The sequence below is a fragment of the Malaya genurostris genome, chromosome 1 (genome assembly GCF_030247185.1).
Source record: "Malaya genurostris strain Urasoe2022 chromosome 1, Malgen_1.1, whole genome shotgun sequence".
In the NCBI taxonomy this organism is placed as follows: domain Eukaryota; kingdom Metazoa; phylum Arthropoda; class Insecta; order Diptera; family Culicidae; genus Malaya; species Malaya genurostris.
Genome location: NC_080570.1, coordinates 44,021,582 through 44,039,837, shown reverse-complemented (window position 1 = coordinate 44,039,837; position 18,256 = coordinate 44,021,582). Strand labels below are relative to the sequence as shown.

The 18,256-nt window shown below is 40.3% G+C and overlaps 1 protein-coding gene across 2 annotated transcripts in view; it reads left to right on the top strand.

Annotated features, from left to right (window-relative positions):
- LOC131438332 (G protein-coupled receptor kinase 2) overlaps positions 1-18,256 on the top strand; it is a 243,925-nt gene that overhangs the window by 142,298 nt on the left and 83,371 nt on the right. For both annotated transcript variants that reach the window (XM_058608267.1, XM_058608258.1), the window contains exon 5: positions 16,112-16,232. In XM_058608267.1, the coding sequence (XP_058464250.1) occupies positions 16,112-16,232 (121 nt within the window). The remainder of the gene's footprint in view (positions 1-16,111; positions 16,233-18,256) is intronic.

Sequence of the window (18,256 nt, the reverse complement as noted above, 5' to 3'; positions counted from 1 at the left end):
TTTTATACGGCATTTTAGAACCGCATCGAGTGTAAGTCGGTTTGATACTGAACACTGCAAACCGAACAGCTAACTCTTAATGGAGCGGTTGACATGAAGGCAGGCGTTAACTGAGCAAAATAATATAACAGAGCCAGATCGAGCGGGAGATGTGAATTGGATTTATTTTGATAATCCCAAATGCAGAAAATCACAAGTAGACACTGGTCAACATCAACTGGGAAACCTAATCGCTTCGAAAACAAACGATGCTGTGCATTTGGTTGGATCAAAAAGAAGTACTGTACTTCTCAAACCAAACAATGATTGAGAAAAAATCAAAATTTCGAATTTCGCGACTGAAATTTTTCAGAACAAATTTTCAGAAAAAAAAATCACCGATCAAAAAACTCACTGCAGAAAAGTTCAGTACTGATTTTTTGCAAACGCGATTCTCACTGTAATTGATTTTGCTTGGCAAAAAATCAGTTGTGAAAAGTTAACTGGCGAACATTCTGCTCGAGGATATTTGACAAAAAAATTCGCACATTGAATATATCGGATTTGATGCGGATTTTGGAAAAAGGAATTTTCAAACGATGAACAAAAACTAAACCTTTCTAAAATTGTGCAGTGCGCGTAGGGTGATTGATAAGTGGATCAATAGTGGTGATGTATTCAAGATTTACTCAGCAATACCGTGGTGGTGGAGTAATTAAAAAAATAAGAGTAGCAGGTGCTGTTATAATAATTGTTATAATGATGGTATAAACAATCATAGAGCATGTTATGCTGCTGGTTAAAAATATTACCCAATTTAACTTTAATAACGTACGTAGAAGTAACAGGGGCGCAGGTTTTCGCTTCGCCAATTCAAACGCGCTAGGCGCAGCGTTTGAGTGTTTCAGACATGCTGACAATGTTGCGCTCTTGTTATTTCTATGAATCAAATTAATGCTTAGCGTTTATTGTGTTTGATCTAAATGGTGCAGTGTAATCAGCCAGCTGAAATTAAAACAGAATTTCGTCGCTATATTCTTCGTTTGGAATGTGGAAAAAATGCAGTCATTATTTCTCAGCTTCGAATTAATTCAGTAGAGATTTTATTATTGCTGAAAATATAATAATAATATCTTTCCTGAATCACTTCGATGTAGAACTGAAGCGTAGTGGCGATTCAGGATCAAAATATCATCGGAGACTCTTCTTCTTTACGGGTATCTCTTCAGCATTATTTCTGTGGGTGGAAATTCATCATTAAATTTCGCCGACACAAAAAATCACTTGTGAATTTCGAGAGTATAAGTATTGTGGATGCTCGTTTCATGAACGAGAATCTTTAAAGTGATTTTTTAAGTCACTGAGTTTTTTTTAGAAAATCTCTTGAACTGATTTTTTTACGAGTGATACTGAAATGAACTTTTTCTGATCATGACTTTTCTAATACTGATTGCTACCGACAGCAAATGATGAAATTCAATCAAACTCGTAAAACGACCAAAATGCTCCACAAGAGAGCACAATGTCATTTTGCAGCACGAAAATGTCCCCGTAAATAGCGAAAGTGGACAAAAGCATCATTCCGGAACTCAGATGGGAACTTTTGCTCCACCCGCCTTATTCTCCAGACTTGACTCCTTTCCTCTATTATTTGTTTTCATGAATGTCTCACAGAATTGCTGATCAGAACCTCATTAGTTCATAACATTAGTTATTCTTTTGAAATCAAAATTTGAGTAAAATGGCTTCACTGGATCGTTTCAAATGATAAACAATTACGACGTGTTATTCGAGCGTTGGTCGAAAAATGGAATCAATGCATATCCTTCGAAAGAGCTGCTTCGAGTTAATTATCCTGTACCTATAACTCAGGGGTAGAAATAATCAAATTGTTTGATTCACAGTAAATAAAAATAGTCAGTATTATCTTTTCATATCACATATTTATTGTAGATATTATAATGAATTTTGAAACGAAGGATTTTTGATAAGATAAATTTGGTTTTTACTTAGAATTTGAAAAGGTCTTCAATTTCATTTCCCACATTTTTAAACATAATCGCAATTTTAGTTTTGTTACCGAATTTTTTAATTCACAGTGTCCGGTTTTTTTTATTCACAATCGGAGATCTTGATTCACATTTTCATGCGCAAAACGGGTTTATCTGCTATAACTCACAATCAGCATGTAAAGCATTCAAAAAATTATATTTTGATGTAGGGCTACGTCTTCGTTTTCTTCATAGCCCGATAGAAAATACGGAAAAACAAAACCGCAACAAAACAGTGGTCAGATCTAAAGCTGAAACAATTTAAATCAGATTTTAGATACCATTATTTTAGATAATGGTAACTATGAAATGTGGTGATCGATATTTCAATTAATAACGAGTAATGTCTAATCCCACCTGTTATCCAAACAATTATCATTGAATAACAGAGACGACATTTTCGTATACAAAGTTACAAGTTTTTCTTAGGAATTCCGCTTGTCAATTTGTGTGTAGATGTGTTCGCATTTAATCAGAGCTGCAAAACAAAAATCAGTAGCGAACCGACTTTAACTTTGTGCGGTTCGTTAATGTCGTAAAGAAGATTACTGTGCTCATCAGCAAGTTGACCATTTGTGGATTTGTTTTGTGCGCCGTTTGCATCGCGCAAGAAATATGGCCAGCTGTTTCTTCGAATCCCAGAAACGGTCGTTTTCAGGGAACCCAAGATTCACAAAGAAATAAATTTATATGGAACACAGAAATTGCAGTCCAAAAATTCACAACAAGTTCTAGTACGGCTCGAACAACCCCAGACATTTATTTTAAAATAAAGTTCATTCAAAATGTCTGCAAATGACCAATGTATCTACTTGAACTGGAAATGAAATATAAGCACACACAAACATTCCTCGGGCATCTCTAGCCAAGTGAAGTTTGCTACTGATTGCAAAATAGATCTTGCTACATTAACAAGGTAAAACGAACACAAATTGCAGACGACAATCTTCGTAACAAGGTCGCAGTACTCAGCAAAAAATAACATGTCTAACAACGTTTGCGTTAACTTTTAGAGAAGCTTGTTTTTTGTCTTCCCACAGATTTCCACAACGGGTGCTGAAATTAGAGATTCCGTTTGGCAATGAAACAGAGTATGAAAATCCATTAGGTTCTTCTTTGTTCTATCTAATGGCATTACAGGCGTTGAACAACCGAGGCACCGGAGGCACAAATTCTCTTGAAAATTCTTTCGTTATGTAAATTAGAGCCTCGACGATGTCGAACCGTGCTTGGGTCGATTTGCGTTGGTGATGAGATCATAAACATACTAGACATTTACGCAACGGCATAAAATCTGCTTAGCTTTGATGGTCGTTTCCGAACTGAACTATGCCAGCAGAGTGTGTGCGTGTGTGTGTGTCTTCTCAAGAACAAGGACAATTTCGAATGAGTGAATGTGACATTGATCCTCCAGTTTGTCTGGATGCTGTGTCTCACATGTGAATGAAAATAATGATTGACAAATACGAAAATTCCATTCTCAGTCCGTGTGGGTTCGTTGCCGCCGGTTAAAAATTGGATCCTTTTGTACGCTACCGAAGACCGCAAATCGTTCGGTTGGTATGGAATAAATTGGCGGAATTTATTTCGGGACATAATTTCCCCTGAAACCAACAACTACGGTAAAGGTACTTATATTCGTTCGAGTTTCACCCCCAGAGCCTGCGTGTAAAAGAACAAACAATAGGACAATAAACTGCGTATTTTGGCAATCTTCAAAATTTTCACTAAAATAAAAGTATTCACATTTACCTCTGGAAGTTTGCTATGATACCGTTTACCAAAAAAATAAAAAACAATTTTTTTTCTAATATGATAAAAACAGATACAATTATCCTACACCAACAAGAGAAGCAATCACCGTAGGGAGAGAACTACTAGTTTCACCGAAATTGTGTTTATTTCAGCGTGTACCCGACTTCAAGCACGTTTCGACGTTTGTGTAGAATACCACAATCGCCGGAAATGTTCCTTGAAGTTGATAAATCTAGAGTTTTGGCTAGAAGATATAAATTTTAAGGCATGTAGTGAAAGACGCTTAATGGAGCTAGAATTCATTGACGCCGCGTACTAACGGTTGCGCGGTTTGTCATTGATGGGAAAAGTTTTTCAATCGTCGAATGTGAGTATGTTTATTAATGCGAAAGAGATGAACTTCTTCTGTACTACTGGTTTATATTGTGTTTAACTGTGTATTTAATGATGGCGGTTGGTTCAAATGGAAAGATACCTTATGTCTTATGCATGAAACGTCGAGATCTGATGATGTTTGATTCGTTATCTCGAAAAAAAAGAATTTCTAAACCAAAATGACTCTTTTCAACTTGAATTTGAATTGAGATGTAACTGGAGTTTAAAGGGGTAGGTTTATATAAAAATGCTGAAAAGTTGTACTATCTTCGATCGATTTAGTTTAAGTTTTACAGGCTTTCATTCGCTCCGAAAATGCACAGCAATACAGGTGATAGTTCATCCAAATCCAGAAATCAACAGCAGAAAAAGGTGCACTAGATTTCCGTTTGAGCTGTTAGTAGAATATTGTCACTAATAGTACTGTTGTTGTGCCGTTTAATTCTTATATGTCACGTCATTACACTCTCACAAAGTCACTATTTTCACTAAACTGTATCAAAAGTTATAATACAGATACATATTTCGGAATGTTGTTTACATCCTTCTTCAGTGTATCGGTTTTATAAGTTTATTGGAACTTATAAAACAGATACACTGAAGAAGGATGTAAGATCATTCCGAAATACGTATCAGTATTATAACTTTTGATACACTTTTGTGAAAATAGTGACTGTGAAAATAGTGACTTTGTGAGAGTGTAATGACGTGACATAGTAGAATTAAACGATACAACAACAGTACTATTAGAGAAATAGGTTGTAAAATCAGAATCTCTCAAACTCTGTAAACATCTGCAGTATGACAAACAATTTTTTTTTCGCAGATGGAAAGACCAATTTGACTCTAGACTGAGTTTTGCAAGAAAATTTCTTTCCAATCGTTGTAACTCGGAAGCTGTTATTGGTAGAAAATGTTCAAGTTCTAAGAAAACGATTGAGTACTCTGAAAAAAAGTCCAACTCTTTTTCAAAAATTAAAAAAAATCTAGCCGAAAAAAATCAAATCAAAAACACGTCTCGTCAAAGTCACAAATCTACAAATAGCAAGTAGAACGTGCCACTTGAGCCAATCAGTTCTGAAGTCCTTAATGCGAAAATGGTCAACTATTCACTTAAAAGTAAGTAACCGTTTTCATAATATTTCAACAATAACTTAGATCCCTATTGAATTGCGTCGCTTTATTCTTAGTTGTAGTTTGGAAACTGTTATTTGTACAAAAATCGTGTCGAGGAAGAAGTTCTAAGAAATCGATTGTGTATCCATTAAAAAATATACACTGCAAACTAGAAGAAAACTTTTTCAAGAAACGTTTCCTCAATTTTTGCCTTACTCTATGGAAAGGTATTAGAATTTCTGGAAAAACCGACTTTCGAACGGAGCCTCGGAGACCCATAGTGTTATATACCATTCGATTCAGTCCGACGAGATCGGAAAATGTCTGTGTGTGTGTGTGTGTGTGTGTGTGTGTGTGTGTGTGTGTGTGTGTGTGTGTGTGTGTGTGTGTGTGTGTGTGTGTGTGTGTGTGTGTGTGTGTGTGTGTGTGTGTGTGTGTGTGTGTGTGTGTGTGTGTGTGTGTGTGTGTGTGTGTGTGTCTGTGTGTGTGTGTGTGTTTTTTTTTTTACAAGGTGAAATACCTACTTATGTACTTCCCCAGTTCACGCGCTCAGTAGTTGTCAAGCTACCGCTATTGTGAACCAGCGAGTGGGACTGGCTGAACCTTACCCACTAAAACACCTTGGACATCTTGCCTTGATCCCCCCGGAACTAAGCTAAGCTCAATACTTCGGGGGAGGCTGTGCTCATGCACTTCTTCGTTTGGGAGAAAATGAGCTCCTGCTCTCTATATACATCTCGGCTGTGCTCATGCACTTCTTCGTTTGGGAGAAAATGAGCTCCTGAGTTTCTATCTTTATCCCTCTCGATCCACCTTTGGCGCCTCGACAACCCAATGCCGCTACGTCGCACCGCACTACTCAACTGATCCCCGACGATGGATCTAGCCTACACCGACTGAGAGTTTCCCCTTTTACGCCACGCGGGACACCCGAAGGAGTGCCGAGGTCTGCTCTGCGATTCCGGTTGGAGCATGGCGTCCGGTTCGCTGATGCCCCGACGACTCGAATCGGTGTTGTGGCGTCTGCTCAACTAGTCCCCGGTGATGGATCTAGCCTACACCGACAGAGAGTTCCCCGACGATGGAAGTTCTCCCGAAACCGACGTTTTCGATACCCGTCTACGGCCCGACCGTAAGGATGCCTGGGTCGATCCAATGATGCCGGTTGGAGGATGGCTTCCGGTTCACTGGTGCCCCGACTATCTTAACGGTGCTACGCCACGATCTACTCGTCTAATCCCCGATGAAAGATCTAGACTACACCGACGGAGAGTTCCCCGGCGAAAGAGGCTCTCCCGACACCGAGTCCCCTGTTGCACCCATCGGGACACACGAGAGAGTGCCGAGGTCGGTCCGGCGATTCCAGTTGGAGCATAGCTTCTGGTTGGCTGGCGCCCCGACGACACAAGTCGGTGTTGTGGTGGCTACTCGACTAGTCCCCGCCGAAGGATCTAGCCTACCGCGACAGAGAGTTCCCCGACGCTGGGAGTTCTCTCGAAACCGACGTTTTCGATACTTGTATCCTTACGATGCTATGACGTGGTCTACTCATCTTGTCCCCGACGACGGATCAAGACTACACCGACGAAGGAAGTTCTCTCGATCCGACGCTTACTCGCTGATCCCTTCTCCATATTCGCTGCAACTCCGAGAGTATCTGTGTTACCACTTTGTTTACTGCATTCCAAGTGCCTTCTTCACGACACATTTCCTCAGATATATTATCCACCCTTAGAGCAGGCATTTCTCTACGTACTTCCGCAAACCGGGGACAATCGAATATCACATGTTCTGGCGTTTCTTCAACATACTCACACTCCGGACAAAATGGAGACGCGGCGTGACCACACCGATGCAGATACTTCCGGAAACAACCATGGCCAGATAGAAACTGCGTTAGGTAGAAGTTTACCTCTCCGTGTTGTCTATTCATCCACGGCGACAGATGTGGAATGAGCCGGTGAGTCCATCTACCTTTCTCCGTACTGTCCCACTCCTGCTGCCACTTCGCCATCGAATCGATTCGAACCATCGTTCGCACGTTTCTGGTGGTTCTACGCTGATAACACTCGATATCCTCCGCCAGGGTAATGCAGATTGGGATCATTCCAGCGATAACGCTTGCTGCTTCCGACGATATTGTCCTGTAGGCGCTCGTGACTCGTATGACCATAAGCCGGAATGCTCTGTTGAGCTTTTCACGGTTCCTCTTCGTTTTCAATGCTGTTCCCCAGGCAGGAGCACCATACCGTAGTATTGACGAAGATACACTGGCTAACAGACGTCTTGTGCTGCTTTTCGGGCCACCGACATTTGGCATGATCCTCGTTATTGCATTTATCGCCTTCGCGGACTTCTCGCAGGCATAGTCGACATGGCAGTTAAAGTTCAACCGGTTGTCAATCATCACTCCGAGAAGTTTCAGAGCTCGCTTAGTTGAAATCGCATGTCCCCCTACATCTATCTCGATACGCTGGATCGACTTGCAGTTGCTCACCAACAACACTTCCGTTTTGTGGTGAGCTATTTGTAGCTTGACTCCGTTCATCCAGCCCTCAATCGTGCTTATCGTCTCTGTCACCGTGGCCTCTACTTCTTCCAGAGACTCGCCCATCACCGTTAACGATATGTCGTCCGCGAAGCCCACGATTTTCACTTTCCTTTTAAGTTTCTGTGTCAAGACCCCATTATACATAGCGTTCCAGAGAGTCGGACCGAGAATGGATCCCTGAGGGACGCCCGCCGTCACTCGCACTGACCTCTGTCCTTCGTTCGTATCGTACACCAGGATTCTATTGTGGAAATAGCTCTTTAGGATTCGGCAAACATAATCTGGGACCCGCATTCGGTGTAGTGCTGTGGCGATGGCCTCCCAGCTGGCACTGTTGAAAGCATTCTTCACGTCCACTGTAACCACGGCGCAGCATCGGTCACCTCTTCGCTTCTGTTTGGACGCCTTCTCAGCGCTCTCAAGCACTGTCCGGATTGCATCAATCGTCGACACTCCTTGACGGAAACCGAACTGCATGTTCGACAATCCTCGTTCGCCTTCTGTGCATTTCATCAACCTGTTGAGAATAATTCTTTCCAGGAGTTTCCCAAGTGTGTCCAGCAGGCAAATAGGTCTATACGAGGCAGGATTACCCGGTGGTTTACCTGGCTTCGGCAGCAACACCAGCTTCTGGATCTTCCACATGTCTGGGAAGTTGCCTTCGTTCAAGCACTTCTGTAACACAGTTCGGAACATGTCTGGATACGCCAGAACCGCGGTTTTCAACGCCACGTTTGGTATCCCATCCGGGCCTGGAGCTTTCTTAGCTTTCAGTCGTTTTGCGGCTTGTGTAAGCTCTTCGTTAGAAATTTGCCGATCAACAGAATCGGCTTCTTCTTCGCCATACGGTGTTGGTGGCCAAGTAGTCGGGTCGTGCTTCGGGAAGAGACACTCCACGATCTCTTTCAACTTGTTCGGGCACATCTCAGCTACGGTGGACGGACCCTTAATTTTCGCCACCACAACTCGATATGCGTCCCCCCAGGGATTGGCGTCTGCTTCTCGACACAGTCTCTTGTGGCAATTTGATTTGCTACGCTTAATCTCCCGTTTGAAAGCGGACCTGGCTTCCCGAAAAGCCGACTTGCGTTCCACTATTTCTGTTTCTGTCCTTGCTCTCTGGGCCCGCCTCCTGGCTCTGAGGCAAGCAGCTCGTAACGTACTGAGCGTCTCGTTCCACCAGTAAGCTGGGCGGCGGCTATTCGTTGGCTCCGATTTTCGCAGCATTGTGGTGTCGCAAGCCATCATCATTCTTCTTTTCAGTTCGGTCGCATCGATATTATCGACGCCGCCGTCCGGTCGAAGTGCCTCAATAAAGAGGTCCTTGTTAAAGGTTTTCGTCTTCCACTTTCGCCCATCGGTAATGCTTCTCCGTGTCGCCACTGGGATTCGTTGTCCGATGCGATAGTGTATCGCTTGGTGATCGCTATGAGTGTATTCCTCGCTCACTTTCCAATTCATGTTTGCTGCCAGATTAGGACTGCAGAACGTGACGTCGATGATCGACTCTCTACCGTCTTTCCGAAATGTACTAACGGAGCCTTCATTACACAATCGTACTTCTAACTTTGCTAAAGCTTTCTGCAGGATGTATCCTCTTGCATTGGTTACTCTGCTGCCCCATTCCACCGCCCAGGCATTGAAGTCTCCTCCTATGAATACTGGTTTTCGTCCGATTAGCTTATTGGTCAATTGTTCCAGCACCGTGCTAAACTGCTCCACTGTCCACCTCGGAGGGGTATAGCAACTGCATACAAAGACGCCGTTAATCTTAGCAATCACGAAGCCTTCACTTGCGCTCTCGACCACTTCCTGTATAGGGAATCTTCCCATGACGTGTATCGCGGCCATTCCTGTTCTATCTGACACCCAGTTGCCGTTATCAGGGGGAACTTGATACGGCTCTGAGATTATCGCAACATCGCACTTCGTTTCTGTCATTGACTGCCATAACAGTTGCTGTGCGGTATCACAATGATTCAGATGTGTGTGTGTGTGTGTGTGTGTGTGTGTGTGTGTGTGTGTGTGTGTGTGTGTGTGTGTGTGTGTGTGTGTGTGTGTGTGTGTGTGTGTGTGTGTGTGTGTGTGTGTGTGTGTGTGTGTGTGTGTGTGTGTGTGTGTGTGTGTGTGTGTGTGTGTGTGTGCACTTTTAGAAGATATTTGAACGCGCTCAATTTTCTCAGAGATGGCTGAACCGATTTTAACAAACTAAGGCTCGTTTGAAAGCTACTATTGGGCCATTGATCAAGTTCAAAGATCAAATGGCGACTTCTGGTTCCGGAGATATGTTGGTACAAGTGACGTAACCGACAAAACGCGTTGATTTTTTACCGCGCAAGTTTCTCGGAGATGGCTGAACCGACTCGCTTAGACTCGTTTGAAAGCTACTATTATGCCATTAATCAAGTTCGAATATCAAACGGCTGTGACTTTTATTTCCGGAGATATAGTGGTAGAAGTGACGTAACCGACAAAACACGTTGTTTTTTTTATCGCTCTAATGTATATAAGGGTGCCAATGTTTTGGGATCACCTCTAATTTCGTTAAGCGTTATTGTTCAAAAGTTTAAGTACCTCGAAAAAAGTCCCCATCCAAATCTGAGCTAAATCGGAAATAGGTAAGGGGTGCTACCCGGAGGTTAAGGTTTGAAAATTTTTAATCTAGAAAAATTACCATAGAAAAGTACATGAGATTTCCGAAATTGAATTTTTTTTGATGTCGAACGTCTTAGAGTTGCATGAAACGTCAAGGATTTAGTGTCATCTCAAAAAAAAAATTTTTTAAATCGACTTTCTGGGACTTTTTGGGAAAATTTTGATATTTTGCCAGAAAGTCCTTTTTTCGAAAAACTACAAGGATCAGCCCCATGGGGTGGTTCGAGCCATTGATGTGGAACAAGGCAACCAAAATTTCTAATGATCGACATTTTCAACTAATCGTCACACTCAACAAGCGAACCCAGAGTATAGACTCTATTTGTCGTGATTTGTATTTGTTTTGTTTATAGCGTTCTTTACCATTACTACCATTCTGCGATTTCGGTTGCAGCGATAAACTTTTTATCATTATCAATCGAGCTCGTCTTATATAAATTAGAAATTAATCTTATGCACTCATTTACCCTGGTTTACAACTAGTCAATTTCTCAGGCGAAACGATACTGGACACTGCTCGCTACTAATCAAAATTTCAATCATTCATAATTGAAAATACGTGCCTTGATACATTCAAATCGAATCGCAGAAATATTTCCAATCAAATGATGTGATAATATAAATAATTGATACAAAATATACTGAGCTGTAATTGTTTAAAACCTGACTACATTTCTACGTGTATTTTTCTTGAGTTTCTAATTTGCACCCCTATATAGAAAACAAAAATGTGTTCCACATTGAAAAAAAAATTCAAGATGACACTAAATCTCAACTTTTCATGCTATTCTAAGACTCTTGGCATCAAAATTTTTTTTGATTTCGAAAATTTCATGGTGATTTTTCAAGAGCTATGAAAATTGCTCTAAGTGAACTAAGAAGGGTTTTTCAGATGAGCATCACTCTTCTCAGTCAAAAATCAATATCAAAAATGAGCCCAAATTAGTGTCGAAATTATTTTATAAAAAGATGAAAACATCATGAGACTATTTTGAAGAAAGAGAAAGGCATTATCACACCACCAGGTGGATTAAAAAGGGTTTGTTTTTGGGTCAAAAGTGCATTTATTTCCAAACAAAAAGATTTCAGAGGTTTATCTAAGTACTGTCCATCGCTAGTTACTACTTTTTCTCACCGCTCAGGAAATTTTCGAATGCCATTTCGAAAAAAAATGTCTCGTCTTTTGAGATGATCCAAGTTTGAAGCCAAGTTTTAGATTTCTGCAAAAAAAGTAAACCAATGACCTGACAGACCGTGCTGAATTCGTCGGAACAACCAGTAATCGGATGGAGCAATGTCAGGAGAATACGGTGTGTGCGGCTACATGTCCGACTTGAGCGTTTCCAAATATTTTTTCACGACTTTTGCGACATAAGGTCGAGCGTTTTTATGTAGGAGAATGCCTTTAGCATGACTTTCCTTTTATTCTGACCGTTCTTCTCGTAATGCACGGCTCAAACGCATCAATTGCAGCCTGTACTGATCACCCGTTATAGTATCGCTTGGTTGTAGCAGCTCATAGTACACAACACCCTTTTGGTCCGACCAGATTCTAACGCTAAATTCCAGCACAAAAAAAATATTTTAATAATTTAAAGCCGGCTCACAAAAAAAAACATGCCTAATCCTCCTAGCAGTGAGATTATACCTGTTTAATCAATCCGCATGTGTTTCCTGCATGAATATTCTTCGGTGTTTTTAGTTTTCATCAATTAATTTTAACTACTGAATGAATGAAAAAAATTCAATCACGAAACTAATTTCGAAACTGCAAATGAGATTGTAAACAGAAATTGTATAAATCCATAAAATGATTTTATTCCTACATGTGTGACAATCGATCAAGCATTCCATGAGATGACGAAGTCAGTTCCACTTTAAAAATTTTACTACTTATTAAAAGTACTTTCAAAACCGATATTCAGGGACTATCATAATCCAAGATGGTTCGTATGGCTTTGAACTAATATGACGAACTAATCGAAATAGTGCTGAGAGCCACTTTGAGGATTTTTTGGTATCGTCATCTTTTGAATGTCAAAAATTTTCAACCCTGTAATTCCAGAATCGGAAGACAAAATCGGATATAATTCACCAATTTTGTATGGGATCATCAGTCTTAATTTGAATTGTTCATGAAATTTGTTCTGACCTTTTTTGAGCGAACGATTCCAATACTTTCGGAACCGGAATTCGGAAATCGGTGTAGCCGAAGTCAGGTCAATTCATCTAAGAGATTGTAAACCATTTCATTTGATTCGATTTCTTTGAAAATCAGTGTTATCATCTTTGAGAAATCGTAGTGCGTTCCAAGTAAAATGTTTGGGTACTTTTCGGGATCGAAAATCGAAAATCGAATACCGGTAAAACTGAAATAAGTTTATTTGGTCATCGACTTTGATAGTCGGCAAATCCGATTAATTTATGTGAAATTGACACTTTTACACTAATCACACTGTATCTCTTGAACCAGAAGTCGAATCTGATTACAATAACTGGAAGTTTGTGTGAGAATTTTAGACCTTTCATTTGAAATAAAAAATGCGTGACACTTTATCCAATGACGTTTCACATATCATTCTGTAGTTCCGGAACCGGAAAATCGGTTCAGGCATCTCTAAGATCTCGAGCTCTTTGTTAACAACACACATACAGACACGCACATACCCGCACACGCACACATACCCGCACACATACTCGCACACGCACGCACACCACACACACACACACACACACACACACACACACACACACACACACACACACACACACACACACACACACACACACACACACACACACACACGCTTCGGCACTCCGGGCCTCGGAACAAATTCTATACCTATTAAAATCAATTGCGGTTTGCTTTTCCATAATAGTCTACTTCTGGTAGTGGAAGGGCAGGCTATCAAACATCCTACATAGGGTCTATCGCTGACGATAGCCAAGCAGCGACTTGCACAGTAGATAAGGTAACAAGTGATTATGAATATACTCTCCTACCCAGTGCTTGAGCGGAAAATAGGTATAGAGGGAAAAGACTAGTATTTGTTGTCGAATGAAACAGAGAATATGTCTGGATATAGGGTACCGGTCGTGAGGCGGCTAGGATTGAGATCATAATGCGATGTACGCTTACCATTTCGGTGCTGTTGTAGAACTATGTCTATCACAGCTCACGGTGGCGGAAATGGTAAACGCGTATGTACGGATTGCATAAGAACGCAGGTTCGAGTCCTGGCTCTGAGCGTATCTTTTTCCAAAAAATCACCTTTTCTCATTCATTTGGCTTCTTCAATATAGGTTTTCACTCAGTCATTGCAAAACTGAACTTAGGTATGGCGAATTTAGGTCAAACCAACTAAAAATTAATAAATCATCATGTCATCATCTGTTCCGTGACAATCCGGAAGACCACTGGTAATAGGTGGCGCTAATCGGAGAACAATCCGCCCTGATTGAGCTACCGTCTTAACAGTTCGGCTGAAAAGTTCGTATCGTTTAATAGAAACACACTTTTTTTTTGCCAAAATTCGTTTTTGTTATTCAACATTGCCATCAGAGGCGATACAGCGATTATAGCGATCTTCCAACTTTTCGATACCATTTTTGTAGTACGATTTGTCCTTTGCCTCAAAATAGGCCTCAGTTTCAGCGATTACCTCTTCATTGCTTCTAAATTTTTTACCAGCGAGCATTCTCTTGAGGTGGATGAGGGAGCAATTCGAATCCCAATTCGTTCAATTTCAGCATGGTTTTCATCGACTTGTGACACGGTGCATTGTCTTGATGAAACAAAACTTTTTTCTTCTCAAATGAGGCCGTTTTTTTGAAATTTCGTCCTTCAAACGCTCTAATAACGCTATATAATAGTCACTGTAGATGGTTTTTCCCTTTTTCAAAGTAATCAATGAAAATTATACCATGCGAATCCCAAAATACAGACGCCATAACCTTACCGGCCGATTGTTGAGTCTTTCCACGCTTTGGGTTCGGTTCATCGCGTGCAGTCCACTCAGCTGACTGTCGATTGGACTCCGGAGTGAAGTGATGGAGCCATGTTTCGTCCATTGTTATATATCGACGAAAAAAATCGGTTTTATTTAGATATAACAGCTCCAAACACTGCTCAGAATCATCAATTCGTTGTTGTTTTTGATCGATTGTGAGCTCACGCGGCACCCATTTTGCACAAAGCTTTCTCATATCCAAACATTCGTGAATAATATGTCCAACACGTTCCTTTGATATCTTTAGGGTGTCAGCTATCTCGATCAACTTCACTTTACGGTCATTGAAAATCATTTTGTGGATTTTTTCACGTTTTCATCGGTAACAGCCTCTTTTGGACGTCCACTGCGTTCATCGTCTTCGGTGCTCATATGACCAGTACGAAATTTTGCAAACCACTTACGAATTGTTGCTTCGCCCGGTGCAGAGTCTGGATAACACTCATCAAGCCATTTTTTGGTATCGGCGGCACTTTTTTTCATCAAAAAGTAGTGTTTCATCAACACACGAAATTCCTTTTTTTCCATTTTTTTTTCACAATAACAAAAGTAGCTTCACTCAAAATGCAATATCTCACAAACTAATAATCAGACAGCTGTCAAATTTATACACATATCTTTTGAAGATTGGTACTAACTGAAAATGGTATGGATTTAATTCTAGTGACGCCATATCATAGAAACGATACGAACTTTTCAGCCGATCTGTTATAGCGTTGTCTACTCCGTCGATTGTTTTTGAGCTGAACCATGCTCATAGGAAGCTTCCTCTCGAAAGTAGGCATTTTCTATCTATTTGACGAGGGTTTACTTTTCTCGGACAATTTGTCACCAATCAGTTTTCCGATTTACTTAGGCGCCAAACGTCTGCATCCAGTTGCGAGAATTGTAAAAACAGTTTTAACGGACGAAAAATCAACATTAATTATACTTTTTTTACAGCAAACGAAACAAACAAGGTCCACGTCTTGCGTAGGAGTCTTCTAGGTGGAATCATTGGGAAATTGTTTTCTTTACTTAGGATTTTTCCGTGTTGTCATTATAGATTGCTTTTTCTGTAATTAGGGAAGCCCCTTTTATGGTTGTGACCAATTTATTTTATACGCTTCCGTTCATGATATTTTCTGTTTTACGTAGCAGTGGTTGCCGGCTGCAGATTTTACCGATTTTTTTTTCAGCGAGGTCAGTCTACGAACAGAGTTCAACGAAATTCATTATTGGCATTATTCTTCAGTCTTAATTCGCAAAATACTGCCTCCATGGAAATGTACGTTGTAAACTAGATGGAAAGATTCACTCACGCAAAGTAGCAAACCGGAACGACCTAATTTCGGTAAATTATTACCAAAGATAGCAGCACGAATAAGTACTACGGTAACCCCATATTCTTACTTAGCCATTCTTTCTTTTTGTTCGCCATCTTATGGTGGAGTATAAAATAAATTGCTCCGTCGGAGAGGATAGGGGGTTGATTCTAATAAACTGGGAATGTTATAGGAAAATTTTCTGCTTTGCCCGACGAAACGATGACGACGACCGAACATTTATGCATTCCGCAAAATTTGCGACTAAACACGAAGTTGCAAATTAATCTGTTTTTTTTGCTCTATTCCTCACAGATGTAAGTTATGGTTACGTAGTTGATCAGCAGCCCATCGGACGAGAGTTGTTCTACCAGTTCTGCAAGATTAAGCGACCCGAGTATTCTCGGTACATTTCGTTCCTGGATGATGCCGCGAAGTAAGTAATCCGTATATTTGTTGTGGTTTTCCTTAATATATTACTGCGACAAGTTTTTGGTGAAAACTATGTACAGGCTTTGAAAAATACCAGTATATGGTATTGATTAGAGCATAAAACCTTTGAAGCATATTTTCACGTTTGGTACCTTAGCAGTACCAGCTTACGCCACCTAAATGATTCAATATAAACCGCTTAACAGACCAAAAGTTATGCTACTTGCAGAACGCTTTTTGCACCGAAGTGCCATGTGTTTACTGAAGTACCAAACGAAAGAAACTAATTGACCGTTTTCTGGCCGACAGATAGTAGTCATTTAGGAGTTTTGGTACCGCATGGGTGCCGGTTTGTGCTAAGTGACTATTTTTAGATTTTTACATTTCATCTTCCACTCATCAGTGCACTTAGCACAAATCGGTACCCATGCGGTACCAAAACCCTTAAACCACAGCTCATGCTGTCATGTTTTGAGTTTAAATTATTATTACGTTATAAGTCTTTCATATATCGTTTGGCACTTTTTAATAGCTCTTGGAATAAAAGAAGAGGAAGTTTTATGCCTGTTAGAGAAAAAAATATAGATAATTTCAGCTCCAGCAGGCGAACAAGCAATCATTGTCTCGTCTCGCAATTCTCTGGTTCGAAAAAACTATTCTGCATTTCACACTCAAATGCTAGCTATTTCTGAAACTCGGTTAAATCGGTTAAACGGGGAAAATATGTTGAAAGTATAAACTTTAATCCCAGTAGCACAGTTTTCCTTTATTGGCAAAAAATAAAACTTCCCAACAATAACACGGCTCGGAAGTTTTGTCAGAAACTCTTTCCTGAACAATCCTTTGATCTGCTAATAAAACGTAGTTCAACTGCTTCGTAGTTGTAGTTGCCGTGCTACGCGAAAATAGATTGAGCAAACATGTTTCTTGTGCTTATTCATTACGGTACGGTATGCCAAAGGTATTACTGCAAAATTGCTTTCAAAATTGTTTTTCTTCAAAATAATATACAACAAAAAAGTTGGAGACAAGAAAAGTCTCCATGTTTCTTCTGATCCTAATCAATCCCGATACTCACCAGCGCTCAAATTCACACTGTACCGATTTTATGTAGCTTATGTTTTCATTCTGAAAAGATTATAACAAACGGCGACGACGACACCGACAAAATGAAGTGATTTAGTGAGTTTCCTTTCAACTGAGGCAAACTGAAATGGTGCATGGTCAGATCTGTAAATTGATAAGCAGGTACTGGAGTTATTTACGTAAACAGCTGATAAATTCGCAGCAGAGATTTCCGCCGGCGGGTATCCATCCGAGTGTTTGAAATATGAGAAGAAATGTTTTCAGTTTAGCAGTTTAATTTTAAAGCAAAAGAATTTCTCCGCAGATGAGAATGTCAGCAGCAAGTGAAAGGTGAATGTTATGTTGTGCTTTCTGGAAGATCCGAAAAGACGTTTTTTACCGAAAACATACGCTCACGGCTAGGTGATACAACAGTTCAACAAAAACTGTTATGTACTACTGAATCGAAGACGAAGAGTAAGAAAAAAAACAAATTTAGTTATGCGTCATTAAGGGGTGAGGCCACCATAAAACTTTAAAAAAAAAAATAAAAATTTATTTTGTGAGCCTAAAATGTTCCTCAAACCCTCTAGAATGAGAAATAAAATGTCATGTTGTCAAAAAGAAATCTTTTTGGGCGTATAATAAACAACAAGGCAGATTCGAAAAATGTAAATGTCGAGCTTTGCGTAAGTACAAATTTGCGAAAAAACACCTCAGACGCTGAACTCGAACATGCAAGCTTTCTTTTCCTAGTAAAAGTGCTCATTGGATCCATTTTACGAAGAAAACCCCTTTATCTTTCCTATCGTTCATCCGGTAAAGACAATTGAAAATAATTGTATTTCATTGCCGCTATTGTATCTGTAATAACTGAGAATTCATGGCACCACCCATTGAAAGACTTTCAAAGTTAGGAACGATATAACTAAACTTGCTTCCAACACAAGTATTGCTGCGCTC